Source organism: Zalophus californianus, chromosome 5 (assembly GCF_009762305.2).
Source record: "Zalophus californianus isolate mZalCal1 chromosome 5, mZalCal1.pri.v2, whole genome shotgun sequence".
NCBI classification, from domain to species: domain Eukaryota; kingdom Metazoa; phylum Chordata; class Mammalia; order Carnivora; family Otariidae; genus Zalophus; species Zalophus californianus.
The window spans coordinates 89,726,978-89,750,447 of NC_045599.1; the positions used below are offsets into that span (position 1 = coordinate 89,726,978).

The 23,470-nt window shown below is 55.6% G+C and overlaps 2 protein-coding genes across 6 annotated transcripts in view; one reads left to right on the forward strand and one right to left on the reverse strand.

Annotated features, from left to right (window-relative positions):
* The first annotated feature begins 457 nt into the window (after positions 1–457).
* On the forward strand, positions 458–10,530 carry GPRIN1 (G protein regulated inducer of neurite outgrowth 1). Its single transcript, XM_027604402.1, has 2 exons — positions 458–608; positions 7,473–10,530. The coding sequence occupies exon 2, from the start codon at positions 7,639–7,641 to the stop codon at positions 10,528–10,530; it is 2,892 nt and encodes a 963-aa protein (XP_027460203.1). The 5' UTR covers positions 458–608; positions 7,473–7,638.
* Positions 10,531–11,564: 1,034 nt separating this feature from the next.
* CDHR2 (cadherin related family member 2) overlaps positions 11,565–23,470 on the reverse strand; it is a 33,948-nt gene continuing 22,042 nt past the window's right edge. Inside the window, exons 17-32 of one of the 5 annotated variants that reach the window (XM_027606730.2) lie at positions 22,982–23,221; positions 20,535–20,604; positions 19,782–20,387; positions 18,938–19,009; positions 18,469–18,518; positions 17,029–17,180; positions 16,773–16,881; positions 16,598–16,686; positions 16,043–16,111; positions 15,858–15,935; positions 15,703–15,763; positions 15,499–15,623; positions 14,863–14,976; positions 14,701–14,781; positions 14,113–14,170; positions 11,565–11,833 (exon numbers count right to left, since the gene is read on the reverse strand). In XM_027606730.2, the coding sequence (XP_027462531.1) occupies positions 11,699–11,833; positions 14,113–14,170; positions 14,701–14,781; positions 14,863–14,976; positions 15,499–15,623; positions 15,703–15,763; positions 15,858–15,935; positions 16,043–16,111; positions 16,598–16,686; positions 16,773–16,881; positions 17,029–17,180; positions 18,469–18,518; positions 18,938–19,009; positions 19,782–20,387; positions 20,535–20,604; positions 22,982–23,221 (2,109 nt within the window). In that variant the 3' untranslated portion in view covers positions 11,565–11,698. Of the gene's footprint in view, positions 11,834–14,112; positions 14,171–14,700; positions 14,795–14,862; positions 14,977–15,498; positions 15,624–15,702; positions 15,764–15,857; positions 15,936–16,042; positions 16,112–16,597; positions 16,687–16,772; positions 16,882–17,028; positions 17,181–18,468; positions 18,519–18,937; positions 19,010–19,781; positions 20,388–20,534; positions 20,605–22,981; positions 23,222–23,470 lie in introns of those variants that run through there. The other 4 variants (XR_003522280.2, XR_003522281.2, XR_003522282.2 and 1 more) reach the window with 4 other exon arrangements.

Consider the following 23,470-nt stretch of genomic DNA (forward strand, 5'->3'; position numbering starts at 1 on the left):
GCCGGGAGAGAAGGCCGGAAGTGCGGCCAAGGCGGAGGCGGGAAATTTCCGCGCAGGGGGAGCTCGGGGATCGCGCCGACCTGGGTCCCTATCCAGGCGCTGCGTGCCCTTGGACAAGGGGCTTTCCCTCTCTGAGTCCCAGTTTCCTCCTGGGTAAAACTAGCAGAGGGTGTTCGCGGGGCTGGATTGAGTGAGATCTGACGGGCAACGCGCCCCGCCCGCAACAGGAGCGCAGCAAATGGGCAGGCGCACCGCCCCTCAGTCTCCTTGTCTGTGAAATGGGAACCGGGTCGAGGAGGGCGGGGAACCCAGGAGCCCCCGGACCTCGGTGAGGAGCGCGGGGCTAGGGGCGCCCCTCCCTCCCTCGGGCCTCCCTTTCCTCGCCGGCACCGCCCCCTCCCGGCTTCGGAGGCCGCCAGTCGGCCAGCGCGCATGCCCGGGGCGGGGCGCAAGGCGAGAGCGCGGAGCGGGCGCGGAGCACGGCGGCGCGGAGTCCGCGGGTCCGCCCGCCAGCCCCGCCGGAGGCAGCCGAGGCCGCTCGGGCGGCGGCGGCGGCGGCTGGAGCAGGAGCGCAGCGCGCCAAGGAGACGGAGAGGCGGCACTGTCGGGTAAGCTCCTAGTCTGCACTTGCTGCCTGCTATGGGCGGGCGACATCGACCCCATTCCTCGGCTCCCGGCCGCCCCGGAGCCGCTGTCCAGGGTCCTCGAACCACCTGGGTGGCGGGGCTCGCGCACCATGCGTGGCGTGTGCCCAGCGTGCGCCCGGGGTGTGTGTGTGCGCGCTCGGCCGGGGGCGGCGGGTGTCCATTTCCAGGCTCCTCGCCGGGGCGGGGCGGGGCAGGGCAGGGCGGGGGCGGGTCCCGCAGCCGGGGGCCGGGCACTGGAGGGGCTCTGAGGGCCAGCCAGCCCTGTGTGTAGGACCGGGACCCCACGCCCGGCCTCGCCGCGTGCTGCCGCATTGTTCAACAGGGCTGTGCGGGAGGGGGCGCTTCCCGCCACCGCGGGGAAGGGGGTCCGCCCGCGTTGATTCATCTCCACCCCCCCCCCCCCCCGGAGCGAGCTCTGTGCTCGAGTGGCTCCACTGGAACCACCGGCACCACTGAGCACACTCGCTGTCGCACACTCAGTGTGGCACACACTCTGGGGCACCATCACACACCCCATCACACACCGCGTTCACACACCCGCATCTCCCGGTGAGGCCACGATCTTCACACACACACACACACACACACACACACACACACACACACACTCTCTGTGGCTCTTGGTCATTCCATCACACTCACACATGGCCACCTGTGCACCCACCCAGTACACCAAGTGGGAGCCTTGCGTATACACCCAGGCATAGCTACGCATTCACACCAGACATCGCCTATCACAGCACACTCAACTCAACAGTACTGCCTTATCACAACACACTCGCAGCCATCCTGCTCTGGCCTGCTTGTCCCTATTCACACTTGCTCAGGGTGTCCCTCATGTACCCCTAGACCCTGGAGTAGGCTGTGCACACACTTCCTCTCCCATCCTCTCCATCTCTTAGCTTGCTGCCTATCCCCTGCCCTCACTCAGCCCAAATGTGCACACCCCTGCAAGTCTACACTTGCCCTCCTGTGGATGAATGGATGGATGGTCTGGGGCCACTTCTGGAGAAAGGCATGGCTATCACCCTTTGTTAGACTCTTTCTCCCCTACAGCCACAGGCAGGAGGCTTTGCTGCCCCAGGGATACTAGGAGACAAGGGGCCAAGAGGGTGCGGGGCAGCGGACCAGGATTGTCAGACACACACACAGGCACATGCTCACACCTGCTGAAGCACTCCAAGCCTTTGTTGCTCTTGTCACACGGGAGGAGGTGTTTGCAGGTGCCTGGTAGCCCTGGCTTCATAGTGGGAAGAAATCCTAAGGAGAAGGAAAGGGCTGGCCAGGTCCCTGGGCCAGAATAAGCATTCACAGAGGCTGCTCTGCCCAGGAGTGGGGCCCATGCACCTGTGCACACAGCCAGGCCAGCTCTCTGTGAGGGACCCTGAGGCCATGTGGCCACACATGCGCACACCCACAGGGTCCAAGTGGCCCCCACAAGACATAAGTACATAAGCCATTCTGCACATACAAGTTGCATGTATACACACCAAGCTTTTCTTGAGCAGAATGCAGGAGCCAGGTCCTGGCTCTCCAGGCTGGCCTAAGCTGGCACGGACATCCACATACAGTGTCCACACTCCTCTGCATGCCAGGCGAGCTGGCCCACACACCTAGGGGATCGTTTCAACTTTTACCTCAATCAGGTCACATAAGCGTGCGAGTTCATCTGTTCATCTTGGTGGGTGTGTGCATGTGGGGACGCTCATGCTTCCTCAGGCCCAGGGGATTGGGAGGACCCTTGGCCTGGCCCCAAAGAGCAGAAAGGGGCTTTAAGAGCCAAGTGTCAGTGTCCAAAATCTTAGCTGATACAAGCAGGAAGAACCCAGGCTTTGGGTTCAGACACAACAGGCTTTGAACTACAGCCTCCTGCACCAGCTGTGTGCCCTTGTCAAGTCTTTTCTCCCTCTGACCTCAGTGTCCGCACCTGTGAATTGTGGAGTCCAGATGACCAAATGAGCCTGAGAGTGCTGGGCCCAGGGCTGAGCACACAGTGGGAGAGCGATGGAGCTGGGTTCCAGTGGGAGGGCTGGGCACAAGGAGGAGGCACCCCAGGCCTGGGCTGCCTCTTGGAGAAGTGGCTTGAGGATATTGAGGATCCCTCGAGAGCCAAGAAGCACCCAGTAGAACTGTGAGCAGCAGAGCCTCTGGGAACGGTGCCTTGGCAAATCTTAAACCCAGGGCTGGGCCAGCAATTCTAGATATAACTACATCCCTTCCCCCAATTCACAGACTAAGGCCCAGACTGTGGAAATACTCAAATTCATGGAGCAAGTCAATGACCAAGCTGGCGCCTGACCCCACATCTTTCTAATGCCCTGGCCAGGCTTCTCATCCCTACCCCAGACCTTCTTCCATGTCAGAGAACTGCACGCTGGGAACCAAGAAGCCAGCCTTTTCCAGGGGGGTTTTCAGAAGAGATGTGTTACCAGCTGGGCCATGCCTGCCTCTCTGTTTCCTCTTCTGGAAAATAAGAACACAGCACCTGCCTGGCAGGTGTATGGGGTCTGCACAGAGTAAACGTACTAAAGGCTTGCTGTGTGTGAGGTCACCTCCTACCCTTCTCAGCATCTAGGTCAAGGGTCAAAACTCAGGTGGCTAGGGGCGCCTGGGTGGCTCAGTCGTTAAGCATCTGTCTTTGGCTCAGGTCATGATCCCAGGGTCCTGGGATCGAGCCCTGCATCGGGCTCCCTACTCCGTGGGGAGTCTGCTTCTCCCTCTCCCACTCCCCCTGCTTGTGTTCCCTTGCTCGCTGTGTCTCTCTCTGTCAAATAAATAAATAAAATCTTTGAGAAAAAAAAAAACTCAGGTGGCTATAGGCCAGGCGTATAGCCTACATGAGGGGCTGGCTGTAAGAAAAAGGAGTCAGTGATTGATAGCAACGGGCCGTCAGCCCCAGTGTCCAGGACACCATAGGGAGGGGTGGAGATTGTGGCTAATTGGAGAGTACACCCCCATCCAAGAAGGCAGCCACTGCTTGGCTCCGGCTGACTGTTGCCACGCAGGAAGCATGCTCAGATTGCCAAATTTTAGTTTTCCCAGAGAATCTGGAAATCTGATTTTCACATGAAATCTTCTAATTTTAAATGTTGATCAGTTAACTCCTTTAAAAATTTCTTTTTAGCACTCTGGGTCAAACAAGCAGGTCTGAGGGCTAGATTCTGCCGGTTTATGCCTCTGCTACAGGCCGTCCTTCCCCTGCCCCCTCCTGGGAGCTCAGCTGGGCTCTGACAGGCGGAGTAGATAAAAACAGGCCTTCCATGTACACAGCCCAGCCCTAAAGTGAGCAGAGCCCTGCACACCCCTCATCCTCTCTAATCCTCACAGCAGCCTCGTGGGAGCAGGGGTGGCTTTGTCAGGGTCCCCAGTGAGGAGAAGGGACTTGCCTGAGCTCATAGAGCTTCTAAGTGGGGAACCGCCTCCTCTCCCCTTCCAACTTCACTCCAGCCACTCTGGCCTTTTCATGGCTGCCTCAGGCGCTACCTCCTCAGAGGGGCCTTCCTCGACCAGGTGTGTAAACCAGCTGCCCCCCCCCCCATAGTCCCACAAGTACCTCAGCTCAGTTCCCAAAGCCAAGTGCCCCGCTGTCCTCTGCAAGACTGCTCCTACCCCAGTGTCCCCATTCTGGTGATGACCCCCATCCGCCCAAGTCCCATAAGCCCAAAGCCTGGGGGACATGGTGGTGAATAGTATCAGCTCAATCCCCATCCAGTGACTCAAGGTCTAGGCAGGGATCCAGTGGTATAAAGGGCAGAGTGACATGTGTCTGGTTAGGAGAACAAGAGGCCGTAAGAACTCCTAGGAAGCTGGTGGGCAAAGAAGCTCACCAGGAGGGGGCATTTGAACTGGAACCTGAAGGTTTAATGAGAGTCAGTCAAGAGGGTGCGTAGAGGCTGAGGTGAGAGAAGCTGTGAAGTCGTGGATGAGCCCAGAGAGGTTATAGTGTACGCACGCATGTGTGTGCCTGCACGTGTATGTGTGTGTGTTTGTATGGACTTTGCGGGAGTGCGTGCTGAAAGGTAAAGTTTAGCAGGTAAGTAAGTACACAGAGGCTTGGAAGCACATTATAGAACTGGACTTGACCCTAAAGGTAATAGGGAGTCATTAAGTTCCCCCACCCCGTTTTTAAAAAAAAGTAATATATGCACACGTGACCAAAATTTCATGCATCACAAAGGGGCATACCAAAAAAAAGTCTCTCCCACCTCCAGATCCTTGGTCTCACTTCCCAGAGGCAATTGCTACTAAGTTTCATGGGTTTCCTTCCGGAAATTTTCTTTTTATAAATAAACCCATATATGTGTATCTGTCTTTTTCTTGTCTGCGTACATGGAATCCCACTAGCCCTGGCTTTTTTCACTTAATTTATCTTAGGCATCTTTCCTCATCACTCTACACATTCTGATAGCTGTGGGGGGTTCCAGGTGGCTGTCCCATATTTCATGAACTGGCTTCCTGTTTTTTCTTTCTCATCACCAGCCATGTTCTCGTGTACCCTTGGTGCACCATCGATCCATCTTCAAGACCATTCCTGGAGGTGGGCTTGCTGACCTAAATGCCAAGTGCATTGTAAGCTTTTATAGGAACTGACAAATGTCCTTCCAAAAAGATTACAGCCAATTTACTTCCCTAGCAAGAGCAAGGAGGGGTTGGGGCCAAGGCGTAGCATGTTGGACCAACATCTTAAAAAGATCATTCAGTCTTTCGTTTAACAAATATACCTAGGGGGCTACTGCCTTACTATATGCCAGTTATTGTTCTCAACCCTGAGGGTATATAAGTAAATACCATGAAGTCCCCATCCTCCTGGAGCTGACATTCTAATGGAGAGACAAACCATAAGTAATAAACCACTGTATGTAATATATTAGATGGTAAATGGGTAATATGAAGAAAAGCTGAGCAAGGCAAGGGGGATGGAGAGTGCCCACCAGTGCTGGGGATGATGGGTTAGGGAAAGCTGCAGGGAGCAGACCATGCAGATTTCAGGAGGGAAAGCATTCCAAGCAGAGGAAACAGCCAGTGCGAAAGCCCCAAGGCAGCCCGTGTGACTGGAGCAGTGTAATCAAGAGGAAGTAGTAGGAGACAAGGCCAAGATCAGTGATGGCGCCAGAAGATCAGGGACACGTATGGAGTTTCCTTTTACTTGGCATGGTTTGGGGAGACACTGCATGGTTCTGAGCAGAAGAGGGAGGAGCTACCTTGGATCTTACTAAGATCTTTCCAGCTGCTGTGTTGAGAATGAACCGTATGTGTTGAAGGAAAAAGCTGGGATAATCCAGGTGGGAGATAGTGCGAGTTCAGCTCAGGAGAGTGGCCGGATTCTGGCTCTCTTTTGCAGGGAGATCTGTTATGTTTTGCTGGTGGATGGGACATGGGGTGTGTGAGAAAAGTCAAGGGTGATTCTAGGGCTTTTGGCCTGAGCACTTGTGAGATGGCTTTGGGAAAGATGGTGGAGCAGGTTTGGGGGGAATCCAGTGCGCTAGGCACTCCGGCTGTGGATGTGTAGTAGGACGAAGTTGCTTGCAGATCCAGCTGCCTGCCAGAGCCTCTCCCTGCATGTTCCCCAGACACCGCAACACTCAGCCTGTCTAAACACAGCTCCCCTTTTCCCCAGATCTCCTGCCTCACCCCCCCCCCAACCCTGGCCAGAATCCTGCAGGCCACCCCTACTGCCTCCCCCTACGGCTGGCTGGCTCCTGTCAGTTTTCCCCAGGCTCTCTCAATTCTGCCAACTCTCTATTCCTTGGACCTTTACTGTGCCAATTCTCATCTAGATTATTGCAGAGAAGGGCTGGGTGAATGAATGAAGAATTGGAAGAACGAGAGGTTAAAGAATGGTTGGCTAGCCCCTCTCCTCCCGCCTCCACACCATCCCAGAGCAGTCTTTGAAATCTCACGTTTCAGACTATGTCCCTTCCTCAACTGTAAATCATTCACAACTCCCCGGGGCCTGCACAGACCAAAACTGTGGCCTACAGACATATTTTGTTTGACCCACATAGTGTTTTTCTTTTTTGATCTTGAATTAGGATATTTTACATTAAAGTTCTGGATCTCCTGCTACTCGCTGATACTACCAGGATGCATTTCTCCAGAACAGAATGTGGCTAGTGGAGGAGTGGTTCCTTCTGTAAACAGGGCATGCACTCTCCGCTGCTTTCCCTACCATTCCCTATTGTACTATACCCAGCCTGCTTCCCTCACTTAAATTACCTATCTGGCCCCTATGGCATCAGTTTGTGACCTGTGGCCTAGACGAAAAAAGCATAACTTCAGGGTTGCATGCTGTATGGGGTGGGCTGACAAGGAAGATGAAGGGTGCATGCTGCATGGGGTGATGGTGGATGAAGTGGAAAAGTTAGACTGTGAGGGCACCTGGGTGGACAGACAGTCCATTAAGCGTCCAACTCTTGGTCTCAGCTCAGGTCATGATCTCAGGGTCGTGGGATCAAGCCCTGCATCAGGCTCCTGGCTCAGTGTGGAGTCTGCTTGAGACTCTCTCTCCCTCTCCCTCTGCCCCTCCCATGTTCTCTCTCTCTCTATTAAAGAAAAAATAAATTTTTTAAAAAAGAAAAAAAAAGTTAGACTATGGCCAAGCTGTGAAGGGCCTTGAGTGCCGTTTTAGGAAGTCTGACCTTTATCCAGAGGGCCATGGGAAGCAGAGAAGCAGGGGAGTGATATGGTGGGACAGGAGACGACCAGATGGGGGCAGAGAACCCAGTGAGGAGGCCCAGATGCTTGGAGAAGGGTGGGAGGGAAAACACAGAGGCTCCTCCCCACTGGGTCTTCCCTGAGTCTGAGTCTGTTTTCTTTATGTTTCAGAACCAGATAGCAGCCTGGGGCACAAGTATGCTCAGGAGGGCAGTTGGGCAGTGCTGAAGACCCAGCCCGGCTCCAGCTTCTTTGAAAGAACTCCAGCCCCCCAGCACCTCAGCCCACAGCCCTCTGCTGCCCACAGGATGGGAGCCTGGGGGCTGGGAACCCAGCCATGAGGGACTGCTGCCCCTCCCAGCAAAAGGCCAGCCCTGCACCCTCTAGGCACAACCCTGCCCCAAGCTCAGGCATGGACTCTAGACACAGCAGCCCCAGTGGGGCTGGGGAAGGGGCCTCCTGTTCTGAGGGCCCTGGCGGGAGCTTGGCCTGCCCCTCCCTGACCTTCATCTCTCCCCAAGAGGCAGCTACCAAGGAGACATTGGGGGTACATGGAGCCTTGATCTCAGGGACACCAGAAGCCACCTTCTCTGGGAAGCCAGAGCCTGTGTCCTCAGCGAAAACTGATCCCTCATCCTTGGAGAACAGAAATCCTATGTTTTCAGAGAAGATGGATTCCAAGTCTTCAAAGCAGGCAGATTCCACTTCCATAGAAAAGGAAGATGCTGGGTCCTTGAGGAAGGCAGATCCCATGTTTATAGTAAAGACAGAGCCTACAGTCTTGGGAAAAGGGGATCCTGTGGCTTCTGGAAGGATGGATCCTGTGACCTCAAGAAAGGAGGATCCTGGATCCTTGGGAAAGGTAGATCCTGTGTGCTCTGACAAGGTGGATCCAGTGTCCCCAGGGAAGGAGGATCCTGTATCCTCTGCCAAATCGGATCCTGAGTTCCCAAGAAAGGAGGAGCCCAGGTATTCAGGAAAAGAGCTTCCTGTGGCCTCAGAAGAGGTGGCTCTTGCATCTGTGGGGAAGGCAGACCTTGTGTCCTTGGGAAAGAGAGATCCTGGGCCCTCAGAAAAGATGGATCCTGGGTCCTTGGAAAACACAGATTCTGCAACTGCAGGAAAGTTAGATCCTGGGTTCTTGGCAATACTGACTCCAGGGTCATCAGGCAAAATTGAGCCTGTGTCTCTGGGAACAGTGGCTCTGGGGTCCTCCAGAAGGATGGATCCTACTCACTTGGGGATGACAGATCCTGCATCAATGGGAAGTGCAGAAACTGGGTCCTCCACAAAAGAGGACCCTCAGTTCCTGGGGAAGATGGATCCTACCTCCTTGGGAAAGGGAGATCCCATGTCTATGAGAGTGATAAAAACCATGTCTGCTGGGCAGGTGGATGCTGTATTTTCAGGAAAGATGGAACCCACATCTTTGAAAACTGTGGCTGTGTCTTCAGGCAGGGTGGGTCAAGTTTCTTTGGGAAAGATGGATCCTGTGCCCTCAGGAAAGCCAGAGCCCTTGTCTACTGGGCAGGCAGAACCAATGTCTGTCGGAAAGACAGAAACTGTCTCATCACGAAAGGAGAACCCAATGCCTTCTACAAAGGCGGATCCCATTTCTGTGGGAAATACAAAAACATCATCTTCTGGAAAAGTGAATCCCGAATCGAAAGGAAGAATAGACCCTGTGCCCTCAGGTCCAGGGAATCCCAAATTCTTGGGGACAGCAGGACCCTCATCCTCTGTAAAAGCTGAGACAGTAACTGAGGGGAAAACAGATCCACTGTCCTCAGAGAAGGCAGGTCCTATGGCCTCTGGAATGGTGGGTCCCACAGCCTCAGGTAAGGCTGACCCCCTGGCCTTGGACAAGGTAGACACTGTGAGCAGAGGGAAGGCAGAAAGTGTTCCCCCTGGAGAAGTGGATTCTGTGTCTTCGGGAAAAGTGGCCCCCGTGATTCTAGAAAAAACAATCCTGGCATCCCTGGGAAAAGCAGAAGCTGTCCCAGAGGCAAAGGTGGGTCCTTTGCCTCCAGAGAAGGGGAATCCTATGAACTCCACAAAAGTGGATCCCAGGGCCTCAGGGAAGGCAGAACCCAAGTCTGAGGGCAAAGCAGAAACAAAGCCCCTTGGGCAGGAGGGCCCTGCTTCATGGGGAAAAGCAGAGGCTGCATCTCTGCGGGAGAAGCCACTGGCCTTGGAGAAAGGGGAGCCGGAATCCTCAGGAAAAGTAGACCCTATTGCCCCTGGGAAGGTGGAGCCTGTGATCCCGGGGCAGGCCGATGCTGGGCCTCCAAGAAAAGCAGAGTCCCCATCCTCGGGGAAGTTGGCCCCCCCGACTCTGGAGAAGGCAGAGGCCTCCTCCTCCAGGCAGTCAGATGGCACACCCTGCGGCCCAGGCCCTTCTCCCGCGGGGGCCGGTAGTGGCGGAGGCCTCTTGGAGCCAGTGCCCAGCACGGAGGCCTCCAGCCCAGGCCAGAAAGACCTGGTGGCCGCTGGGGCTGAGAGAAGCCCGGGCCCTGAGGCCACAGGGCCCCCACCCGGGCCGCGGACTCGTGACAACTTCACTAAGGCTCCGTCGTGGGAGGCGAGCGCCCCACCGCGCGAGGACGCGGGGACTCAGGCGGGCGCGCAGGCCTGCGTGTCTGTGGCCGTGAGCCCCATGTCTCCGCAGGACGGCGCGGGCGGCCCGGCCTTCAGCTTCCAGGCGGCGCCTCGCGCACCCAGCCCGGCGCCCAAGCCACCCTCGCGCCGGGACGCGGGCCTGCAGGTGTCGCTGGGCGCCGCCGAGACGCGCTCCGTGGCCACTGGGCCCATGACGCCGCAGGCGGCAGCGCCGCCGGCCGCGCCACCCGCCTTCCCCGAAGTGCGGGTGCGGCCCGGCTCCGCGCTGGCGGCCGCCGTGGCGCCCCAGGAGGCGGCTGAGCCGGTGCGCGACGTGAGCTGGGACGAAAAGGGCATGACGTGGGAGGTGTATGGCGCCGCCATGGAGGTGGAGGTGCTGGGCATGGCCATCCAGAAGCACCTGGAGCGACAGATCGAGGAGCACGGCCGCCAAGGGGCGCCCGCGCCGCCGCCGCCCGCCGGCCCGGGCCCGGGCCCCGGCCGTGCGGGCTCGGTGCGCGCGGCGCCCCCAGAGGGTCCCGCCAAGCGCCCGCCCGGCCTCTTCCGCGCGCTGCTGCAGAGTGTGCGCCGGCCGCGGTGCTGCTCCCGAGCCGGACCCACGGCCGAGTGATCTGCTCCCCTTTTGTACGCCCGGGTTTCCAACCTTTTCAGGCTCCCTTCTTGACCCTAAGATCCTGGAAGGGATCCCTTCGACGGGCGGGAGGCCCCCTGAGGGGTGGGCAGCCTCTAGGGCCTTCTCATCTTCTTCCCAGCCTCCTCCCCTGCCAAACTCACAAATGAACCCTCTCTACCCGGCCCATGGTCATGGGACCACGAACTCAGCCCCGACACACACACACACACACACACACACAAACACACTCTCTCTCTCTCTCTCTCTCTCTCTCTCTCTCACAGTCCCCGTCCAGTTCTTAGCTCCACTCCTTCCCGGTCACACTGGATTACCTTGAGGATCTACTCAGCAGGCCCAGCCCTGAGAGCTGAGGCAGGCTCCTGATATGTCCAGGCTGGTAGGCTGAAGTGTTCAGTGGCTGCCTGGTCCCCAGAACGGGAGAGACTGTGTACAAAAGCTCCAAGTGTGCAAGGATTGGAGTGTGAGACCCCTGAGTGTGCAAGGCTTCAAATATGGGGCCCCTGGAAGAGTGTGTGTGTCCATGTGGTGGGCTGGCCCCCATGGCCCCGGGCATGTCTTGCATGCTGGTCGTCGTCCCCAACTCCTATCTCACCCTCATCTGGCCCAGCCCCCAGCCCTATCCACTCTCACTGGACACTGTTCACAATTCCTGACGGGGAAGGCAGCTGCAGGAATGCCCTGGGGGTGCAGTTGAAAAGAGAGTCTCAGACAGGTCTGGGAATCAGTCAGAAGCCAGTGGAAAGTCTTGGGTCACAGGCAGCCTGACAGCTGGTCTTGTTTATTGGGGGCAGGACGGAGAGCTCACTCTACAACCACAGCTGTCCTTTAAAGGCTGCCCTCTCCCACCCCTTGTCCCCGTGTGTTGTGAGCCCGAGTCCCTTGTGACCACTCAATACCCCTGTCCCCACCCCTCCAGCCACAGTTTTTGGCTACAAACTGTCACAATATGCGTTGGTAATAAAATTTTCCCCCAATTCTTGTCAGGTGTGATTAGCTACAAGCAGAAGGGGGCAGAGTAGCATGATATATTATTGTGTTCACAGAGGGGTAGGTGTGGTTTGGGGTGACAAGACCTCTTCCGAGGTAGACCAGAAGAGTGGCGGCCCATGTGGGGCTCTGCAGCAAGGGTCCTATGGCAGGGATATCACAGGTCTGTGGTGTCCAGGCCAGCATTGGTGAAGGATGGCTCCTGCTGTCCACCTCTGCCCATCTTCGTTTCTGCCAGCACCACACCCAGAGGCTCCGTATCTAGCTCCATCGGACTATGTAGGAGTCCCTTCTGTGGGGAGAAGGGGGGAAGGTGTGAGGAGCAGGGATGGGGTGATTTCCCTCGTCCTTAAGGGAGTCTTCAAGCCCATGATGATGGCTCCTTAACTGGGGTCCCACCTACTCTTCCTGGGGCCTCAGTTTCTTGGCTGTGTCCCAGAGGTGACCATGGCCACTAATGGTGCAGATGGGCTCAGGTGAACAGGTGAAGGGGTGGACCTGAGGAGGGTGGTCTACTCTGGCCTTTGCCCTGATCCGCGGACACATAGGACGTTGGTGTTCTTCCCAGTCCTGAATGATACCGGGCTCTGTGTCCTGTGCCAAGGAGTCCAATCCAATTCCTGCCACCTGCACCCCAAGGCAGGCGTTGTGCTGGGTGCAGCCCATCCATTACCTAAAGTCCCCACAGGAACCCGCTAAGGCAGGGATCCTGTACCCCACTTTACAGATGTGGAAACAGGCTCAGAGGGCTCTCATGGCCAGGAAGAGGCAGAGCAGGGTTTGGATCACTGGTCTTGTTGGCTCTAAAGACTGTCCATTGCTGTCCCTGGTTGAATTTGGCATCTCCCTCTGCCACGCTCAAAGGGCCACATCACACCCAGGGTCCCACCTGCAGTTCATCATGGCACTCACTCATCTTCCTGCCTTTCCTCTTCCCCCTCCCCATGCAACTTGCCACACACTCACACCTCCTTACAAGTACACCCTCCTGTGGACCATCCCCCAGGCTCAGCTACGCCAACATAGAGACACCTATGGGGGCAGAGACCCTGCCACCATCCTCCCCAGGGCATTCCACAGGCTTTTTCCAGACTTGGGCTCTTCCGGTTCCTGGTAAACAGTGGAACATCTGAGGGGCCCCAGAAAGGACTAAATAGGGCTCCCCAGAGTCCTCACCATAGACCGTCAGTGGGAGCCATTGGTGCAGTGCAGCCTAGGAAAATTCAACCTGCCCTTGGAGACAGAAGACCTGAGTTCTGGTCTGCTCTTGACTTGCAAGCTTTCTGACCTCAGGCAGGTCTACCAGAGCCTTCTAGCCTTGGTTGCTTGTGAAGGTTGGATTAGATCACCTCTCAGACCTTCCACATAAACATTTATGGAGGTCTTGGGTGAGTCGGGGCACCAAGAGATCCTCAGATAAAAGTCCCATCTGTGTTCCTCACCCAGAGACCCCAAGGCCCACCTACTGTTGCAGGAGAGGTGGTGGAGTCTTGGGCAGCTTCTCTGAAATATAACAACCCTCTGTCTTGGCTCTTTTCTGGCTTTTGAAGGCTCTCGGTGGCCCGGCCTCTCTCCCTCTCTAGACTCATCTCTTAGGCTCCCTGCCCCTCCCAACGCACAGGTCCAGCCCCACCTGAAGTCCCCAACTCCACTCCCTTCTAGGGGTCAGCCTTGGCCTCCACCAGGGGCCACCTGCCTGGCCACAAGTTCTAACCCACGAGTGTTCTCTTCTTCCTCAGTTCCCCCCAGATATGTTCATTGGAGTTTTGGCCCCAAACCATCTTCAACCAGAGATGAGCCATCCACCTCACTTCAGCACTGCCTGGTGACCTGGATTACCATCCGTGACCCCCATCTTTGGGGGACCATTTGGAGGCCTCCATATTACAGCCAGATCCCTGTGCAACATTCCCACATCCCACCTGCTGATCTACTCCCTGGTTCTCTATCCTGCACATTAGAACCTTAAGAGCTTTAACAACACACTCAAGCCCAGGCCCACCCCACCCATTGGATCAGAATCTCCAGGCTGGGACACCACATTGGCATTTCTAAAGAGTTCCCCATGTGATTCCAATCAGCAGCCCAGGCTGTGTGAACTGTTGATCTCGTTGAACCATCTCACCTACTGAACAAATAATGGCACTGCTATTTATTTGAGCCTACCTTCTCTCCTTTACTAGATTACATCCACCTCCAGATTTCTTCCCCACACCCTGCCAGCTTTCATACAAAGGGTATAAACAGAGGGAACCAGAATTTTTAGCTCTTGCTTCATGCCAGGTGGTTTTCATACCTGCTCTAACCTCATCCTCAAAAAGCCCTGCCCGGTTAGTGTTCCAATCCTCATATACAGATGAGAAAACAGAACCAGAAGAAAGTCACCCACCCCGAGTCACACAGTGAACCAGTAGAAGAGCAAGGATTGGGCCTCATTCCAAAGCCGTGGGCTTCCTAGGGCCTGGTGCGGAGACATGCGTATGTCAGCAGCAGGTCTGTCCCGAACCCCACCCCTTCAGAGAAGGACCCCAAGTCAAGAAGCCCCAGGCACCAACTCATCCCCCAGCTTGCCTTGGTTATCTCCTTGTCCTTTTCCAGGTCGACAGAGTTGTCATCCAGGGAATTGAGACTGTGGGGGAGATGATGGAGCTCAGATAGTTAGTAGCCCCAGTCTTCCCTGTCCATGGCCAAGAACCACCATTGCCTCCACCACCATCACCACATGACTGTCTCCACCTCCACCACCACCAACACCACCACCACCATCTCCACCACCGTCACCACCACTACCATCACCTCCACCACCAACACCACCACCATCTCCACCACCATCACCATGCGACCGTCTCCACCTCCGCCACCATCACCTCCACCACCAACACCACCATCTCCAACACCATCACCACCATCACCACCACCATCACCATGTGACTGTCTCCACCAACAGCACCTCCACCACCAATACCACCACCATCTCCACCACCATCACCACCACCATCACCACCACCATCTCCACCACCATCACCTCCACCACCAACACTACCACCATCTCCACCACCACCACCATCACCACCACCACCACTATCACCAACACCACCATCACCTCCACCACCATCACCACCACCGATGACCAGCATGGCTGTGAGGGTCACTGCTCACCTCATGTGGTCTAGGTCACTGGAGGAGGATTGGGACTCGAAGTTCAGGTCCTTGGTGGGGAGGTTCAGCATAGGATTGGCCCTGGAGAGAAGGCCTATTCAAGCAGTTGTGAACCTCAGACACCCCATGGAGCCTCTTACCCACCCTTTAAACCCTGCTCACCGCTCAGTGGTGTACATGTTCGTCCCAGGGATGGCAGAGGCTAAGGGCATCACCCCTGCTGCTGTCTTCCGGGCCTCCTTGGCAGCCTTCACAGCCTGAAGCTTCCGGTGATAGCTGTGGAAAACCGGGGGATAGGGGGTCACTACTTTCCCTGCACACCCACTGTGTGCCCAGTGCAGGCACTGAGAGTGTGACTTCACAACAACCCTGGCAGATCAGAGGGTTAGCGCCATTTTACAGAGGGCACAAGTAAGAGACAGGGAAAGGAAATGATTTGTCAAAGGCTGGCCAGTGGCAAGGCCTGGAGTCAAATCCAGATGTGGCTGCTGACTCCAAACATATTGGAAAGGGAAAAAGAAGCATTTATGAAATGCATAGTATGTGCCAGACATCTTGCTGGTGGCAGGACGCACATTGTGTCCTTGTGTGCCTTGAGGAATCTAGTGTTGTGCTCATCCTGAAAAGGAAACTGAGGCTCAGGGAGGAGAGATGACCTATCCAAGTGGTCATGACAGGTCTCGGGTGATTAAATACAGTTATACCGGATGCCTAAACCCAAGCTTTCCCTACCCACCAGATATCTCGGATGGTGGGAAAGGTGGGGTTGAAGACACAGGGGGTGATGGCGAGCAGTACCTCTTCCGGGTACACATGAGGGCCGTGGACATGATGACAATGACCAGCAGCAAAGCCACTCCCAATCCTATGATGACACTGATCAGCAGCTTTTGCAGGTCTGACTCCTGGCTCTCCTGGGAGCCCTGGAGAAGAAGTGTGAGGGAGGTTGTGGGTGGACATCCCCCGCCTCACTCCCCCATTAACTCCGCCGCTGACACTCACCAGCACCACCAGCCCCAGCTGCAGCAGCTCCATCAGTGAGTCCTGGTCATTCCGGATCATCCTGGCCACAGAAACCCACTCAGACCCGAGGGGCATTGGCATCCCCCAGGCTTTTTGCTCACCCTCCTGCCCATCCCAAGGGGAGCCCCACTCACACACTCAGCTCATCAAGTGTCAGGGCTGACCCATTTGAGAAGACAAAATAGGCATCAAGGTAGGAACGGCCCCGGGCCCTGGAAGGGGGCAGGGGTAAAGAGTAAACAGTCCAGAAGCACCCAACAGGCCCCTCATGCTGCTACTTCTTGTCCTCACTCCAACCACTGGGCCTGTGGGCACTCACCGAGCTGTAGATTCTATGTCCTGAATGCTCACAACATAGACAGTAGTCCTGGTGGCCTGCACGAGAGCCCTGCAAAGGGGGCAGATGTCACGGAGTCATAGGGTAGGGACCTCAGACCAGGCCTCGGGTAGGGACCTTAGACCAGGCCTCTGGCCGGGACTCAACCAGTGGAATTAGGAATTGTGTGAATTAGAAAAGGGCATCTCCTCTGGACAGCTTCATTGGCTACTCAGGTAGCACCTCTATGCAAATCAGACAAGGCAGCCCCTTCCTCTAGGGCTGGGTTTATGACTTAGCAAGCAGAATGCCCTTGTGTGGTACACAGCCTTCACAACTAATCATGGGGGCCCTATGTAGGCCTCTCTCTCCCCAGCCAACCCTAGGCTTCTAGGAGCATTGAGAAAGGAAGGGCAGGTACAGGTACAGATCAAAGACAGGGACAAAACCAAGTGTAGGTCAGGGACAGTTCTGACATACATTCCATCCAGCACTTGTCAGGGACCAGACTCCCAGGCCCTGTTCTTCCCCACAGACCCCTCTAGGCACCAAACCTACGCAGTAATCTTGTCCATGTTGGCGCCCACCTCCTCCTTGTTCATGGAAAACTGCAACCTCACACGGTAACTTTGGTCCACAGTGAAGAGCTACAGGAGGAAGGCATGGGGAGGATGAGACACAAGGGACCCAGAAGCTGGCAGAGGGTACTGGGGGCTAGAGGCCCAACACTCACATTGAGGGTGATATTGGCTTCCTGAGCAGGACCCACTGAAGGTCTGTCCTGGGCCTGGACTGTCACTCGGTAGGTGCCTTGGAGAGTGGAATCAAGGTTGGTCACCAGCCTATTGAAGGTAGACGAGCACAGCTCAGTCTTGGAACCCAAGCTGGAGTCCTCTGGAACCTGCTTATATATCTCCCAGGGTGGGGAACTCACTGTCTTGAGGCCCCCTTGGCTCCCCCTGCCCCGCCCAGGGACTGCCCACAGTTACTCAATATTGCCAATGAACACGCGGGCTTCCAAGGAAGTAGTGACCCGGAAGAAGCCCTGGAAAGGGATCGTGGCCCCATCCTTGGCGATGAAATCCACTTGGAGGATGGAGAACAGGATGGCCCCGTTATTCCCTGAGTCATTGTCTCTGGCCTGGGAGAAAGAACGGACAACACCTAGGGGCCAGGCCAGGCACCCCTCCACCCCCAGCAGAAATCAGCAGCTGAGATGGCCTGGGAGGCTGGTTCCAGTATCTCTCTATCAGCCTCCTCCAGGCCACCCCAACTAAGCAAACACCTTAAACAGTGTGCTTGCTCTGCAAATCCAGGTTTGGACAAGTCCCTGCTTCTGGCCCCCTAACTCAACATGTTGCTGTCCCAAGTCCGTCCCATGTGGAAATCCTGCCCTGCTTCCCCCCACCCACCCACTGCCACACACACACACAGACACTGAAATTTCCTAAGCACCTACTGTGTGCCAGGCACCTTCCCTTAAATCCCTCATTTCAGTGTTTACTGACATGAGTACAAATTCCCCTAGCGGACCATGAAATGATTGGAGGAGAGGCCACAAACGTTCTTATTCACTCTGGTGCCTTTTAGAGAAGCATATAGCCAACATACAGACCCGTGAGTCTACTGTTCAGAATGAGACCAAAGCTGGTGTTTATGTTTCAAAAAAGGAATCAGTTTAAAGAAAATGGCTCCAAGCTATGGCCACACTCTTGACATTGAAATGCAACTGGCTGAAGATTGGAAGATTCTTTAAGGCTTGAAAGAACCTAAAGAGAGAATTACTATCCCCATTTTATGAGAGGAAACTGGGGCTCTGAGGGAAACCCTGTCCTGCTGAAGACTCAGCACAGGGAGGGGCACACACATACCACCCAACCTCTTCACCCCCACACGTCACTGCCAGGAACTGCCAGCTTCTTCCAGGAGGGAAACCGAGCCCCAGAAAGGCAGGCAGCTCCCCAGGTCAGTAAGAGGCCCCACCGCTGTGTGGGAGGTCTCACTCGCCCGAGTGGCACACCCAGCACCCTCTAACAAACACACCCACGTCCAACGCAATAAAACACTGCAAGTATTTTTATAATTTCACTCTGGAACTTATTTATCTGCAAGGAACTCATTTAATTTACAGTTGTTATGATTTGTCTGTACGACTCAAGAACTGTGGTGTAGTGAAAAAAATCTACCCTTTAAATAGTTTTTATGGTCGTGAAATTTTTATGACAACCAAATGACAATTAATGCAGTTTAATCCTATCAATTAGGCAAGTGCTCATTTCCATTCTGGGGTTTTCTTTTCATATGTTGGAGCCAATACCTTTCCTTTCTACTGTTAAAACATTTTAGGGGCAGCCAAAAGGCCTGAAGGCCTTGGTCCTGTGTTCCCCAGGGCTAACATGGATGGACAAAGGCAGGAGCCAAGGGCTTACCTGGACAGAAGCCACCTGCTGGTTGGGCACCACAAGCTCTGGGATGATAACTACAAGGGTGGACAAGAAGGGGTCATTGGGGTCAGGGCCCGTGCCCACCCCGCTTAGTGCTGATCACAAGCCCAGCTCAGGACGCAGTCCCCCCAAACCTTCCCTCAACCTCTCTATCCCTCAAAAACACCCATTACAACAGCCTCTGAGTCATCAGTTAGCAGCTCATCTACCTCCCATTGTGCAGCTGGAGAAACTGAGGCCCAGAGAGGGAGGATCTGGCCCAGGGTCCAAAATGAGTTGGGGCAGAGCTGGGGTGAAAACTCAGGTCTCCCCTCCTGTTGAAGCCCTGGTGGAGAGGCGGGACTGGAGGCCTTCCTTTCTTCCCAAAGGCCCACTTGGGCCCTGAGGAGAGGGTCTGTGGGAGCTGCCCGAAGGAAATCCTGGTGGAGTATGGAGGGAAAGGCTGACCGCTTACCAAAAGTCTTATTGTCAGGCAGAAAATAGGGAGCGTTGTCATTCATGTCCTCGATAGTGATGGCGAGGCTTCCTAGAGGAACAACTTTGGCTGCTTCTGGCCTCTAGGCCAAGGCCTGACCCAGAAAGTCTGGGCCTCAGCCATGCTCCCCGCCGCCTCCCCGCCATGCATCTCCCATGCAGCGCCCCCTCCCCTGCTCCTGCCCTGGGGTGCCTGCTCAGTTTCCTCTGGCCTTTGTGGCAGGGAGGGTGGGAAGCCCCTGGTCCGAGATCATCCAGCAAGGACTGAGCCCGGCCCGGGTGTGTCCCACCTGACCGCAACACGAGCCTGATACCTACTAGCTGCGTAAGCTAGGTTACTGAGCGGGCCGCTGTGCGCCTCAGTTTCCTCAACTATAAACTGGGACAGGGATCCCTGACCCCACCGGTTGTGTGGGGAGGAGCCCAAAGAAGTGATTTTATGGTGCCTGGCACAGCTCTCGGCCGCAGGACGGTCTCGAATTAGGCCAGCTGTTAGTGTGGTTCTTCGAGCCATCACGATCAGAGGTGGAGTGTGAGCACTGTGAAGGGTGCCCTCCCCTTCATCCTGCCTCACAAGACCCGAACACCAGGGACTCTGTGCCAGGCACCGCGCTAAATGCTTTACACACGTGTTCTTGCTTTGTCTTCTCGGCCAACCTACTGCCCAGTGCCATGGGGCCGGAAGCTTAGGGAGGTGTCACAACTTTCTCAGTGACAGAGCTGGTAAGGGCTGGGGCCAGAAGTCGGACCCCAGCCCCGTGGGCCCCAGCCCATGGCCCCTGTGCTTTACAGCTTCCCAAACCCAGCAGGCCAGGCTGCCTCACCATTGTCACTGTAGGCCGGGAAGCGGGGGTCCGTGGTGAGGTCACAGGCCCGCACGACCAGCGTGACCAGGTCACAGGTCTCATAGTCAATGGCCTCACTCTGACTGATGAACACCGAGCCATTGGCCAGCACAGAGAACCAGCCACGGCACAGGCTGCCCACGTTGACCCCGGCCTTGGTACAGATGACGTTCACAAGTTGTACCTCCAGCTGGGTCATGGTGTCCACATCCCGGGCAACCACCTCAGCCACCAGGCCGTGTTGTGAGCCATTCTCAGCTACACGGATGCCCCGGAGCGAGGCTGAGTCCAGAGTGGGGGGTTCATCATTCACGTCCTCCACAGCCACAAAGATTTCTGCTGTGGCCTCTTTCCCCTGGGGGTCTGGGTTCTCGGCACTCACTGTCAGATTGTAGGAGGCCTGGGTCTCGTAGTCCAGGCTCACATCCGAGGGCAGCCAGAGATGGCCCTCAGCCCACCCAGACCCCAGCACCGAGCCTCGGAGCACGAAGTTGTTGGCACCGGTCCCTGACAGGCTGAAGCTGATGCGGTTGTTGGCTTCCGTCTGATCCGCATCCCAGGCCTTCACCACGCCCACCAGCTCGCCTGTGGATGAAGACAGACTTCACAGGGACCCCTGGCCCAGCCACTGGAGGCTTCCTCTGCCCTCGCCTCCCTCAAGTGCCCCTGTGAGGGGTCAGATGCCTCCCTGGGCCCCAGCCCCAGGGCCCGCCTGACCCAGAAAGGACTTACCTGGGTCCCTCTCCTTCACCAAGAAAGAATAGATGGACTGGTTGAAGATAGGCAGGTTGTCATTGATGTCCTGCGGGCAGAGGAAGTTCTGAGCCCAGGGACCTCAGGAGCCCCCATGGTTCAGCCTCCCCAGAGCCAGTCTGAGAAGCTTGAGTTTCCTCTGGCCCACGGCACAGACTCCCTGTCAGCATCTCCTCACTTCACAGATCAGAAAAGGGCCTCTGAGAAGACAGAACTAGCCCAGGGCACATATCTGGGGCTCACAGGCCTGTGGCAGGACCTCTGAAGTTAGTTATACGCTTTCAAGGAGCCCCAACTCCTCCCTGTTTCTCTGACCACAACTCAGAGCCATCTCAGACTCTGCTTTCCAGAAGGCTGGTTGAGTCCCTATTGCTGTCCCTGTCTGGCCCATCTTGACTCCCCATCTCTTGGATTTATTGTGTTGGTACCAATACCCTACTGTTTCCACAAAGGCCCCGTGGCCCAAGCTTTCCCTGGTCCCCTCTTTTCTCCTGTCCCTCCTGCGCTCAGCCGACCCCAGGACACTTGCTCTGTGCTCAGGCAGAGCTGAGCTCCGGGCGCCTGCCAAGGCCTAGGCCTGGTCCTGGCCTTAGAAGCCCACTGTTTTCTGTTCTCACCTACCCTCTCCGGCCCTGGCCACCCACACCTACAGTGACCACCACTGTTGTGGGTGGCCAGGGCCACGGAGCCACCTCCACCTGCTGCTTCCACCCCGAACACTGGTATATGCTGGGGGTGCCCTTGGCTTTTCCAGTCCTTCGCCGGGGCGGCCCACAGGTGTCTGCTTTTGCCTTCGGCTTTTTCTCAATAATGGTTCAACAGACATCATTGAAGACAAAGGCATCTCCCCCTTAACCAGATGTGTTTTCCACTGGTGATTTCCCAGAATGGCATTTCTGGCTCCATGCATGTGGCCAACTGTTTCCTAAGTCACAGGGGTGGCTGAGAGCACAGCTCTGAGTCAAATCCAGCCCCACCTCTGCCTCACATGTGACTTGACTTCTCTGAGTCTCAATGTCTTCATCGGCAAGATGGGGCCATAGTCCCCACTCTAGGGGCGGTTGTGAGGACTATTCATGGGTGAGAAAGGACCTACTCACTCACAAAATGCGGTTCTGCTTTCTTCCTTCTTCACGGCCTACTTCGCCGCAAGGACAGCTGAACAAGCTGACAAGTCATAATTCGGCTTCTGTTTCCCCATTTTCCCTGAGGTCTCTCTCTGGTCCTTGTAGGAAAGCGGCACATCCCCACCCAGTGGCACACAGGGCTGCAGAGTGGGATGGTGCGGGCTGTGCACTGCACAGGCCTAGGGGGCGCCATCCACATCATGGACATTGTAGAGGCACACATTTGTTACAACACTTTTTTAGAGGAAGGTGCCCTGTGAGCTGGTGGCAGCCTAAGAACCAGACAGACTGTGTTCAAAACCCCATTCTGCGGCCCTAGGCAAGCTTCTCACCCTCCGTGCCTCAGTTTCTTGATCAATAAAATGGTAACAACTATTCCTACCTTGCAGGGCCAGGTGTGTAGTAAATCCTATAAAGGCTGATTTTCACTCCCTCTCTTTAACTTTGAATGGTGGTGAGGCGATAGGAGAATTTCAGTAGAACTTTGTGAGTGATAATTAGAGCCAATATAGTATTTCCTGCCTTATTTGCAGGAGAAATGTTCCAAGACCCCCAGCAGGTGCCTGAAACCACAGGTGGTACCGAACCCTGTATACACTACATTTTTTCCTATACACACATACCCATGATAAAGTTTAATTTATAAATTAGGCACAGAAAGAGATTAAAAATAAATAAAATAGAACAATTATAACAATATACTGTGATAACAGTCAATGTGAATGTGGTCTCTCTCTCTCTCTCTCTCAAAATATGCGATTGTCCTGGACTCATCCTACTTCTTATGATGATGTGAGATGATAAAATGCCCACGTGATGAGATGAAGTGAGGTGGATGACGTGGGCCTTGTGACATCACTAGGCTGTTCCTGACTATCTGATACGTCAGAAGGAGGATCATCTGCTCCCGGAACACTGTTGACTGCAGGTGACCCAAACTGAGGAAAGCAAAACCATGGAATGTGGGGGGCGGGGGCAACTGGATACACTGAGTACCTTCCTTGGGTCAGGCACTCTGCAAAGCACTTCCCATCCGTTAACTCATTTTCTGATATTTGTGTCACCATTTTACAGATGAGGAACTTGAGGGCACAGGGAGGCTGAGTGATTGCCTAAGGCCACACAACTGAGCCAGAATCCTAACCCAGGCAGCCTGCTTCCAGAACTCTCTTGCCCACCATACTGCAAAGGGCAGAAATGTGACTCCAGTTGGAAGGGTGGGGGCACTGGCCGTCTGCTGGGAGCTCCCCGACACAGGGCCCATCCTGGCACTCTGCCGGCGGCTGAGCCAGACCTTACCTCCACATTGATGGTGATGTTGACGTCAGTGTAGAGGACAGGAACGCCACAGTCAACCACAAGCACGCTCAGCACAATTCGGCCCCCCAGGGCAGGTTCAATGGCCTCTCGGTCCAGGGGCCCCAGGTTTCTGAGGATCCCTTTATCAGGGTCCACTGAGAAGTTGCGGCTGTAGGGGCCGGGCAGCAGGCTGAAATGCAGACGGCTGTTGTTGGTGTCGGGCTGATCGTTGTCCTGAGCCTGTGCAGAGAACCAGCATCCGGGCATCAGTTATCAGATGCTCCCCAGATCCCCAGAGCCTCCCCTGCAGCCTGGTTTCCCCCTCCAGCACCAGCCCCCAAGGGCAGTAACTGGGCCTAAAGCCAGTGGGACACGGGCCAATCTCTCAGCTTCAGTCTCCCATCAAGGAGGGTCAGATCAACAGCTTGCAAGAACTCCTGAGATCTTTTTTTTTTTAAAGATTTTATTTATTTATTTGACAGAGAGAGA

Bases quoted from the DNA above. Each gene is read 5' to 3' on its own strand.
- GPRIN1 (XM_027604402.1), top strand. From the start codon at position 7,639: ATGAGGGACTGCTGCCCCTCCCAGCAAAAGGCCAGCCCTGCACCCTCT.